Source organism: Limulus polyphemus, unplaced genomic scaffold (genome assembly GCF_000517525.1).
Source record: "Limulus polyphemus unplaced genomic scaffold, Limulus_polyphemus-2.1.2 Scaffold1167, whole genome shotgun sequence".
Taxonomy (NCBI): Eukaryota; Metazoa; Arthropoda; class Merostomata; order Xiphosura; family Limulidae; genus Limulus; species Limulus polyphemus.
The window spans coordinates 112,689-125,128 of NW_013666777.1; the positions used below are offsets into that span (position 1 = coordinate 112,689).

At 33.9% G+C, this 12,440-nt stretch overlaps 1 protein-coding gene across 2 annotated transcripts in view; it reads left to right on the forward strand.

The window, feature by feature from the left end:
* Positions 1-12,440, forward strand: part of LOC106462444 (transmembrane protein 132E-like) — a 53,682-nt gene that overhangs the window by 32,809 nt on the left and 8,433 nt on the right. For both annotated transcript variants that reach the window (XM_022389713.1, XM_022389714.1), the window contains exons 3-7: positions 709-910; positions 3,124-3,267; positions 6,068-6,270; positions 9,312-9,435; positions 10,002-10,232. In XM_022389713.1, the coding sequence (XP_022245421.1) occupies positions 709-910; positions 3,124-3,267; positions 6,068-6,270; positions 9,312-9,435; positions 10,002-10,232 (904 nt within the window). The remainder of the gene's footprint in view (positions 1-708; positions 911-3,123; positions 3,268-6,067; positions 6,271-9,311; positions 9,436-10,001; positions 10,233-12,440) is intronic.

The following is a 12,440-nucleotide window of genomic DNA, read 5'->3' on the forward strand; positions in this document are numbered from 1 at the left end:
TATATATATGTTTTACAAAAACACGTTCCTCATTTTGAGGCCGTAAGTGACGGTAAAATACCATTATTCTATCTGACAAGAATAGCCTAAGAGTTGACGATGACAAGCTGTCTTCTCTTTAGCCTTCCATTTCGAAATTCGGAGCAACAATGCACAAATAACCCTTGTGTAACTTTATGAGAAATCGTTAGATTAAAATGTTTCTTTGTAATCTTGAGGTGAAAAAAAAATAGTACCATGGTGAACTGAATAGTATTTTCGACTGTTGCAATTTTTCTATTGTGAAATTGGATACACAAAAATCAGCATCTTAATCATTGGCGTAAGTGTGCCCCGAGCCAAAAGGGTCCCAAGGGCCTGACAAACTTAAGAATTGTCACAAGGGGGGGGGGGGAGACGATTTAATTTGCTTGAACTAAACGGCGATTACATTATTCTGGTATAGTAAAAACATTTATAGAAAGAGTAGAGCAGACTGAGACCGTACTATCATGGTGAAAATATAATAATCATAGTTCCACCATGCATACTACTACGTACTTTGCTGTCACTAATGCGTAAACTAACGGGCCCGAAATTTCATACACGTATAATTCGAAAACAAACACTAGACGCAATTTTAAATTTGGTTTAATTTTCAGTTAAGTTAGCCACTGGTCTTACTTTATTTTACTTAAGATCCCTCAACTCAGCATTCTGTCTTTCCAGTTTGCAGGAACTTTTTACTTGGCTCTTCGAGGTGGAAGAAGACACAGATTACCATGACAACGGTCGAATAATCTGGCAACTTCGTTATGTTCTGGACTCTGCAGCAAATGACCAGTATAACTTTGACGATGACAAAGTCCAGATGACTTCAAGATTGGACATTCAGAAAGACGATGTTCACACTGTGTTACCAATCGCCAAGGTGAAGAAAAAAGTTATTTCTTTTGGGAATATTAATAAAGTATTTGTGTGTGAACATTAAACTTAATTTTCAGGGCCTTGTATTAATAACTATAGTAAAGCGTACTGCAGCTGGTTGAACATGAAAAACTAGGCTGTTCTACGTATAGTGTATTTTATTTTGTTATTATATATGATGTGGTAATGCTGGTTGAGGGACACATATCTAGAGTTCGCTACAGAGACATACAAAGGTTTTTGTATTGTATTCCATTATTAAGTTGATTTTTCTTCTATTCTAAATAATGAATAGTTTTAAAACGTACATTAATCAAAAATTATTGCTTCCTAGCGTCTTCTATGGATTCTAAATCCGTTGACAGCTGGTGCTCCACCAAACATTCCGCTAGGAGAGCTTATGGCATGTCTCCAGAACCATAGCTGGAATGGGAGTGGGTGTTTATTCATGTAGCTGTCCTGTATCATGCTTGCAGCGCTCATCTTTCTCTGTCGACCACCCCCTCCTTCAATAGTCCATGATCTATCACTGTATTTAGTTTTAATTAAGTAATACTACTTGAAACTAAACTATTATTTGAGCAATCTTGTGATTGGGTAACAAAGTAATACAGATTGATAGCTTTACTCAAGTAATACCACTTTAAACTATTTTTTGAGAAAACATCGTTATCCATATAGCACCACTTTCGATGAACGTAAAGTTTTCTGTTCACTTTGACACATTGGAGTAATTAACCTTTTATATTTCAATACTAGTACGTTGACACTTATAAAATTATATGTTATTTGTTTTCATTTTGTGGATAAAAATTTAATTTATGAAAAGAATTTTTGATTAATCAAAACGGGAATTTATGAATTTTTAACAAATCTTTGATAAAAACAACTAACAGTTGCACGATCTGTATGTTATTTCCACAAAAAAAACCTTTTTCTGACCAATGTACTTACACAGGGTGGTGCAAAAATCGCGTAATATTACAATTCTTCAAGTTTTGCCCTTAAAGCTGTTCGAAATATGCACCACTGGTATCAAGACACTGGGATCTCTCATTAAGTTTATGTTTAGTAGCAGATGCGGTGTTATGATAAGATCACATAAGTTTTTTTGATACTCAGCTTGTGGACGCATGATAAACACGAAGTGTCTGGTGTAACCCAATTTATAAGTCTAGACAAGTGTGGGTGCAAGCCATGCCACTAGCCCATGACTCCTTTATTCATCTGTTGGGAAAAGCTACATCCAGCTATTGCCTCACATCCAATGGGTAGTGGGAAATCGGTCCAGTCTGTTGAAACTAAGTGACCTATGATATGGTTTGGAAACATATAATCACCGGGCCAATATGTTCCTGCGAAAGAGCAAAATAACCTTCTCCAGTCAGTGTCGCGTCGATGTAAAGTGGACCAACAACATAACATGACAGTCCATCAACCATCACTTAGTCCGCCCTCTGGTCTTGGGTTTCTAAAACCCAGTATGAGTTTTTCTGGGATAAATATCGACAATTCTGGTACTTTATACAATGTTGAATCATCTGTTCGAAACATACTCTGGACAAATAATAGTTGGAGACGGCTTGAATGGGTAATGAAGAAAAACCTTAATATAGGTTTAACATAACAGCAAATGTACAACGTTTCGAAAAGGTTTTATCATCATCAGGTTGGACATACTCTGTACAAAGTATTCATCTGGTTTCGTCTGCTCCATGAATAATTCACAAAATCTCACTGGCCCGTCTGGGTCATCTTCTGTGAAATTCTGCGATACGTGCAGCCTGTAAGGTTGGATGGATGTTATGTTGCTCCACAGTCCAGAGTACACTTCTTTGCTTTATTCCTACTTCTCGAGGAATTTGCGGTGTTGACCCCGTTAAGCTTGCACAGGCCCACATGTGCATGCACTGTTAGTGCCTTCCAAACCAGTTATTGCAATAAAATAAAAGTAGACAGAAATGAAACACTAATGTAAGTGGAGTGACTTAATACGTATGTTATGCGACTTTTGCACCACCCTTTGGAGATTAGTGTGTAAAAAAGCCACAGTAAGGTTTTAGTTATTCACAAAGAAACCAGTTTTTGTTATTGTTCGTTTAAATGTATTCTAAGGTCAGAAGAAGACTAGTTATTATTATAATCTGGACGGTATTATTTTCAGGCTTGGTTTTGTATATTTTATAAATAATTTAATGTTCGTGTCTTTCTATTTAGTCAACTCAACTGTTAAACACGGCGGTTTTAACTGGTAAGCAAGTCTCTCAGCCAATGAGAGTGTTCGTAATTAGTCAAGCAGGAAAAGTCGGTGACGTAACACTACAGTCTTCATGTCACGCAGCGGACGAATCAATTCTTAAGGTTGGTTTTGTCAATTTGTTTTCTAAATAGTTTTTATCTAGTTTTTCTAGCCGGTTTGTTATGCTCACAAAAATGTATGTCTTGTGGATTCTGATATTTATTGTATCACTAGGTCACATTGTTTTTCTTTGTTTGCTGTTTTTTAAAGGGGGGGAGAGAGAATGGGTATTTTGTGGCTCTCGAATGCGATGATATCCGAAAAATCGCACACCATTTGTCAGTTTTGATTAGAATTTTGGGGCCGTTAATCATTGGATGGAGGTAAATGTTGCCCCCCCCCTCTATCCCTGTCTATAACTTTAATAACAAAGCACTAGGGCTATAACGATACATCGAGATTACAATCTTTTATGCTGAGGTTCTGTTTTTGATTCTTTCTGAATGTACTTTTTTATGTTGTATAAAAACAAACGTTTTAAATAATATAATTACAAGCTTACCTTTACATTCAAGCGCATGATCGGTCTATGCGCTGCATAATCGTTCTAACTATACTTTTTGTTGCCTTTAATAACTCGGCTTGGAAATGTCGTTAGTCGGGTTTTTAATTTCTCATAAAACCCGCGTATCAAATTATTAAATGAACGGTAACAAAACTACCACGTGCTGCGTCAACAATGACTGACTTATCGAAGTGCCTAATCAGGAGTAAGAAAAAGCTGATCGTTCGAAAACTGTATGTAAAATTTGGGAGATGAAATTCAGTTATAAAACGAAAACAACGTCAAACATGGCCACACATGTAAGCAGTAAAAGTCACCATACTTCTGAAATTCCATGAATAGTTTAAAACGGATTTCAACCCGGACAGTCAAGGTGCGAAAAAGCTAACGGAGCTAGTGGAATCCTTATGGCTAAAGATGTGAGACCATTTTCATTTGTAGATAATACTGGCTTTAGGACTCTGCTTAAGGTTTTGAAACCAAGATATGAGATTCGTTCTAAGACTCACTTTAGTATTTTAGTAATTCCAGTCCTGTACAACTACAAAAAGAAAAAAAGGACAAGCTTGACACTGAACTGGACTGTGCTTCTTCTGTTACCCCTACCAGTGATCGATGAACTACGAGGTGAACAACAACTGGGAAATGAGAAATTCCTTTCTATAAACAAGATAGTTAAAACTTAAATAAATTGCATAGGGATGAGCACAGGGTCTGTGTACTGAAGGAGGCTGTATATTATTGGGACTTGAAATTGGTTAACAATCTAACTGTTACAACTGATAACACAAATAATGTTTGCAATGTGCTAAAACTGCCAGAACCTCCATCCCACATGCAATGCTTTGCACACACTTCATTTAGCTGCTAAGAAAGGTCCTTGTGTGCTGCAGTTGGATAAGTTGTTAGGGCAAGTAAAAGGAGTAGTTCAATTTTTTTCACAGAATTTTAATAGTAAATTCTAAACTGAAAGTAAATCAGCTTATGCTTCCTCAGCACAAGCTGATTCAAGATTCCTCAACCAGGTGGAATTCTACTTTTAACATGCTGTTTCATTACTTGGAACAACAGCCTTCATTTTGGCAACATTTATGGACAAAGAGATTCATATGAATGATTATATTAAACAGTGTCTTTGATGGTTTTTTGCTATAAAGCTGATGTTTAAGTTGGCCAACAGTTACATTTTTGAAATTAATATTTTTGCATTAGTGTAGTATTGATCATTTTGTGTTTGCTACGTTAATGAATTAACATACTCATATGCATTGCAATACTTATTGGATCTTGGGATAAGCATACTATTACAGCCCTATAAAGCAATCTTTTTATTTTTTTTATTTTTTCACAGTTTAACAACAAACAGATTCAATTAAACTTTTCTCCCATCTGTTCAAAAGCAAATCACTTCCTCTAAAGATCCAGTTAGTTGAGCAAAACTTGTTTTAGTATTGGCAAATGTTGTAGGCCTATGAAATAATGAACTGGGAGGTTTAATGGGGACAAGAGATGCATGGATGTGATGTGTTCTTGAAAACTGAACATCAAACTGAAATTTATATATTCTGTTTAATGCAAATAAGATGATAATCCAACTTATCAAATAAATATTTTTTACATTACCCCTAATGAATTCAGCTTATTCAATAAATGTATAGTTGTTGTACCTACTATCCTTACGATGATAATCGAAATAACCAAATTTATATAATCCACTTGACTTTCAATCCACTGACCCATCCATTCATTCATCTATTAACCAACACCTATCAACCTGTTTAGCTACCTGTGCATGTATTCATCTTCCATTTACTTAGCTTCTTAACAATACTTATCCACCCAACCACCTATTAATCTATCCATTGTCTCACATACCTACTGATACCTATCAAGGAACTCATTTATCCATCCAATCACTTTTACAACCATACAGCCACCTTTTCATTTAACCATCATTTTGAAGCTATCTGGGCATTCACCCACTTGTATTTGTGCCCACACCTATTCATCTAATCAACCAAGTCTTAAGCTGTCAGTACTTCCATCCACTCATTTTCTTAAATACATCTGTGCACTCACTCATCTATCCATCCTTGAACTACCTGTACATTCATCTTTCATATTCTCAGCTGCTAAGCCACAGTTGTCCTCTTATTCATCTGTTCATTATCTAGGCTATTTGTACATTTGCTGCAGAGCCACTCATTTGCTCAGCCTCATATATATACACTTACCCAAACATGTTCACCTACTCAAATTACACCATCTTCCTTCCCAACTATCCTGGATGTTTAGTAAAGCATGCTGTCTAGAATGGAGCTATAATAACACAATTTGTTCCTTGTCTTCCACAACAGGTTTCACCTTCCTGCACATCTGTGTATTTAGATGGTTCAGAAATCCGAGGCTCCCAAAATGCATCAGTGCTGGTGAAATATGGAACTTACACTGGTCAGGCTCATTTCCTTGTTTGGATGCCTCAGCTGCCTTTGGAAGTGAAATTATCAGATAACAAGCTTAGTCAAGTGAAAGGCTGGAGGACACCTAGGCTTCAAAGAAGGTAAGAATATTTCATTTGTGATATTTAACTGTTTCAATAGCAGGTATATCTAACTACCAGTTGGTAAAAACATCAAACTACAGGTAGGTTAAATTCAAAACAAGTAAAGAAAACTTTAAAAAAAAGTAAATGTAGGGATGGCTAATATCAATCCTTAAAAAACAATGTAAACAAGATAGTAGGAATGGCATTTGCTTCAGTATAGTAGAATGTTAATAATGGGGAAAAAATAGGATAGATTACACTCAGTTATGATTGAATAGCAATATATATATAATGCTGTATGTTAATTCTCATCTGTGCTTTTATGTAGTGTTGATGCAAATGCCATCCCTACTATCTTGTTTGTATTGTTTTTGAGTAGTTGATATTAGTCATCCCTACATTTACTTCCATTTTGAAACATTTTTCTTTACTTGTTTTTTCTAATGCAGTGTTTCAATAGACATAGGAAGGTTGTATTTATAAGCAAGTTCTATATACAATAAGGTTCCAACTGTAATATTTATCATTTATCTATCATTGGCTGGTAATTTCTGTTTCACTCTGTACTTAAGCTTTTTTAAAGGAACACCAAATTTCTGTTAGAAAGCTAACTTAAAGGATTAATGACAACATTGTTTTCACAAGAATTTGAATTACTACTAGTTATTAATAATATTTATTATTATTGCCCTCATTTCATGTTGTTCCCTTCCAATCAGGTTGCATATTGTATTATTATATTTGAGTATATTTTATTATTTTTTCCCATTAAAACTCATTGTAATGAAAATTGGTGAAATCACTCATTTTCTATGTAAAAATACATAAGGGACTTCAGCAGTAATTAGTGGGATTAACTGAGATATAGATGTTATTTGTATTTAGTTTTTGTGTTTGGCTAGTATGGTATTAGAAATACTTTTACCAACAAGCTTTTATATCCAACACAATATGATGCATAAATAGTTTCGAAAAGTGCATTGAAAAAACTCGTCCATGTGGGCCTGTATTGGTAATTATAGGGTTAAATGTAATATAGAATACAGCTAACTACCAACTTGATGAAAAAAAAAAGCAATTCTAACTAATAATTATTTAATCATGATTAAACAAGTTACCTTCATTCTGTCATTCCAACTTGTAAAAGTGGTTTAAGTTTGATGTTTTTTTTAATTCATTATGGTTAAACCATGTGCTTTTTTTTCATATTGTAGATTACTTGGGAAGCAAGAGCAGCTAAAGGTTTTATGATAGCTTACATTCATACAATAATTTTAACAAAAGGATGTCTGTCCATTGATGTTACACTTGGCTGAACCAATTTTTTTTCATGGTCAGTTCTGCCCAGCTCTATCCAGGATATGGTCATTTGATCCATTACCAATTTGCCCATTAAGATGCAAATATTGAAAACATTGCTTACAAGGAAGTTTTGTAAACAACTTTTCCAATAAATTCTATGGCCCTTAGTTTTAATCTGTGGCTTGAAATACAATTGTATATATTCTGTTGAATTTCAAGTTCCACTAGCATAGAAATATCGTTTGGGAAAATTTATGTTTCTCCATCCATTGTGTATATATAAAGACAAAGAGGAAAAGGAATACACACAAAAAACAATTATATTTATAGGTTTAAGACCTACTAAGAGCAACTCTTATTCTGTGTGTATGTGCTGTTAAAATGTAACAAAAACCTTTTCTAGTGCAAAACATTTAAATCACAATTTTCATGTGATGCTGTAAGCATTAAAATGATTTTTTTAAAAATCCAATTTGTAGAAGAACCTTCGCACTTTCTTGTCATTATCCAAAAGTCATATATATGTATGCTACAACCTTATATACCTCACCCCATTCCTAGGTATGGAGTCCTATTATGTCCTAAAACACGGAGTCCCATTTTGCCCTAAAACTTGTTTAAATGGTTTTTATTGCCTCAAGGCTTAGGCCCTGTAAGATAGTTTACATATGTAGGACCTATCAAACTTCCTTGCTGTCCCTCCCTACTCCTTTCATCCTCTTAAAAAACCCTGAGGGACTGAATAAAGAATATGATATTAAAAATATAATAAACCTAATACTAATATCCTTTTGCATGTATAATTAATTACATTCATGATTCATGCTTTGCCAAGTTAGAAAAAGTAGTTTCTGCGAGACATTTGTAATTAAGCTGGTTAATGGTTTACATTATCAGTAAGGCACAGAAATTAATAAATTAACTAAGTGAGTTTCCGTCCATGTTTGTTTATTTTTCAGATATATTTGTCTTGGAAGTTAATTTTTTTGTTTGCAAAAACTCGCAGGTTTTCTGATTCAAAGCCATCACCAAGTTGATCAACACTAGATTAAGTAGTAATAAATTATAACATGTTGATAAAGGTTAAAAGATATATAAAAAAAAATGAAATATAAATAGCGTTAAAAATTTATAACATATTCAGTTTTAATATTTATTTTGTGGTGCATTTTTTATATTAATAATTACAAAAAGCATAGGCTCTTATTAGGGCTGCAAAAAACAATAAAATAAAAAAGAGCCTTTATAAGAGTCTGCATATCTAAATCTGCAATGATGACTATGCAACATTTTCAGAGCTTTGAGTCAAGATGCTAATTCGTCTCTAAATGATTACGTGTGAAATGTTGTTTTCTAAGCAGGTAATTCTATTTGAGTTAGAATGTTAGTAGTATTGAAGTAATACATATTATTTTTACTCATAATGTATATGCATTTTATTGCTGACTGACATGTTGAATAATGTTATATGGTCTATAAATAGAAAATTTTCATAATTAGGCTCAGTGATACAACTAAACTTAGTAAGTTATTTATATATATAATATATAAAAGAGAACTAGAAGCTGATCCTTGTGGTACTCCCATTTTATATCACCTTTATTTCTTTGGAAATATTTGTTTTATTTGCTTTGGTGCCCCTGAAGAGATTGGCCCTCTTGAATTTGATAGGTTATTATTATGTAGAGAGCAAAGAAATTCCTAGTTTACTGAATGTGAGAATAACTGTAATTGAGTTGTTCGGTTGTTTTTAGAAAGTTTCGCAGACCTTCTCCAAGTTCCTTTGATAACCATGACAACCAGGCCAGTTCTAATCGCAGAGACAAAACCCAGAAAAGATCCAAACACAAGAATAAGAAATGGAATGGTGAGAGAGAGGTAACTTCGTTTACTACAGAGACTTAAGTACATAGAAGAAAATAATAATGTCTGTGTTCTTCCATTTGTTCATTATAGAGTGCTATCATGTAAAATGGATTTGAGATTGATTCAAAATAGCAAACTACCTAATTTTATTCTCTACTTTAGCTACATAATGTCATTCTATGCAACAACCTAATATTATTATGTGTAGCTATCTCATGTTCTCTTAGTTGTCAAAAGTTATTATCTGCCTTAACTACCTGAGATTATCCTCTATCTTAGCTGCTTAATATTTTTGCTTTGTATTAGCTACTTAATGTTATTCTCTGTTTTAGCTACTTAATATTATTCTCTTTAGCTACCTAACGCTATTCACTGTCAACATGTTCAAAGAAGGATAAGCTTGTATAAAACTAAACAGGTATTTGTTTGTTGTTGAATGATAATTGTGTGCAATGTTTCTTTTCAATAAAGTAATCAGAAATTATTATATAACACCTATTTTTGACCTTATATATTATTTTAACTTGTTCTTGTAACACTAAATATTTTCAATATAAAGAAAAAATGTTTATCATCAGGCATTGGATGTGGTATGTAGACTACGCTATCAACAGGCTGGGATCCAAGTCTTCACTCGCTTCTTTAGCGTAGACCATAACTCAGGAAGAGAAGCTTATCTCCTTAGTAGACAGGTTTCCGTTAGTATCACAGAACTAGTTTCCCCCTTCTTGCGAGTTGCTGATTCTAGGATAGCCATGCTTAAAGGTTCTGCTATTCAGGGCTTGGTCAGTGGACGAACAGAAGTCCAGGTAGGCTAGCAGATAAGAATAAAAATAATACAGGAATAAATGTAACTATCTGGTGAATATGTAACATTGTTATAAAGTATTAGTTTTTGTGAAATCACAGCTGTGGTTTACTTAATTGGTTTTCCTTTAGGGAAAACTAAATTTTTGCCTGGATCCCCATAAGTGACATTATGACACTTTTGTTTCTTTTTTTTTTCAAGTATTATTTTGATATTGTCTAAGAAAAAATGTAGAACTATAATGACTCAAACAGGTGGCTGGAGCTTATACAATTGTATTTTCAGTCTGGGTTTAAAACTCAAGCCCATGATGTTCATCAATTGCTACTAGACATGGTGACATAGTGTAAGTATGTTCAGGTACAAAAGTTACTCAGATGTGATTGTTGTTGCTGAATTTTTAATGAAATGTCATATGGCCACTGGTTCTTGATGGATGTATCAAAAGTGTTTGGAGAAACAAAGAATCATTAAAAGGTGCTGACATACCTGTTTTCATTTCCCCTGGGCAACCATCTAGCTTTTCTATAGCTTCTAATAAGTAGCCTCCAATTACCATATCTCGTGTGAATAGCCATCAATGTAAATGTTAATATATGTGCTAAATGATCATAACTCATCATAAGAGTCAAAATGTCACACATAGTTCGGCCCTTTTCTAAAATACGTCTAATTAAAAAGACAAACATTTTATTTAATGTTACACTGTAAAATGCATACTTGACTTTAATATTACTACAGTTGGAAGTTTTATATTCCTGACTGTTGTTATGCAGTTTGTTTATCATAATTTCATGGTTATGTCAGGGTTGGAACCAATATAATGTAACTAAGAGGTTAGGACTTACGTACAAGGAAAACTGAATTAAAACATGTCTTGATTATTACAGACTCTCCCTACGAAGTCAGTCAAATTGACTGATCTTGTAACCATTTTCTACTTGTGCATTTGAGTGTAACATTAAATTTTAATATTGAAAGTCATGTAGGGGGTGATCTGTGTATCGATGTTTCATTCCTATATTCTCGTTTCCATCCTTTTTGGCACTGCCATACCTACATCCGTTTACATTTACAAAATGTTTTTTTATTACTTGTATATGATTCCATTCCTCCTTTTGGAAAATAACGAAACTGTTGTGCCCGTTTTTTTTTGTTTTGCGGTATATGCAGTAATCAATTGATGAATCTATGATTCAGCTGGTATGTCAAATTGATTGGGATCTCTTTGAATAAGTTCTTCCCTCATCTGACCTAGACCCACAGTTTAGCTTAATCATTTCACTTAAACCATCATGTTGACAAACACATCTAGAAAATTTCAAGCGTGTTTCATTGCTACATGGTTTTACTTTACATTTACAAGTTCACTTCTTCGTGTGGTTCTCATGGTCTTGTGTTCAGTCATGAGTCTGGTCCAGTGACCTACACCTCAAAAGTAGTGCCAAACGTCTTTTTTTTTATCTAATCCAAACAACCCAAACCTTTCTGGAATGACCAATTTATTTTTATCCACATCAAGATGACAGGCTGGCTCGTGTGGCAGGTGTTAATTATTAAAAAAGTCAAACTAACCTCAGGATGTCTTTGCACAGCTTTGCACTGGTCTGAAACTGTTTCAAGTTGCCATTAAACTCACCACCTAGATCTCATCTGATTTGATATACTTTTTTCAGTTCAAAATACGTAACATAACTACCCCACCCATACAAACAAAATTCTCACTTTCATACTAGTGGGAGTCACAATGTAGAGAGAATTTAAAAATCTTAAAAGAATCAATCCTAATATCTCAGATGTGGTGTGGAAAGAGTTTTTCAATGGGTGGGGAGGGGTCCTGCTACTATAGTTGACATGCCACTGGAACACAATATTGTAATGAATAACTTTCTGCTATGTCCTTTCACTGTTAATACAAATTTTTTTATGTGAAGTATTTTAATGCACACATCTTGTAACATAAGAGTAGCTTTTCAGGAAATTATGTAACTGATGAAACAAATGGGAAATGGGTGCCAAGTACTTATACAGATATCAAAACTTTACTGTAGAAAGTTTAGTGATAAAGTTTCAGAAGACAAAACTTTCAAAATATCTTCTCTTTAGCCATATTCTTTGTTGAAGTTCCCTTTCAGTAAAGTTCTGCTATTAATGTAAGACACTTGGCACCCTTTTTTAAATCATGAATACTCTGCCTAAATCATCATCT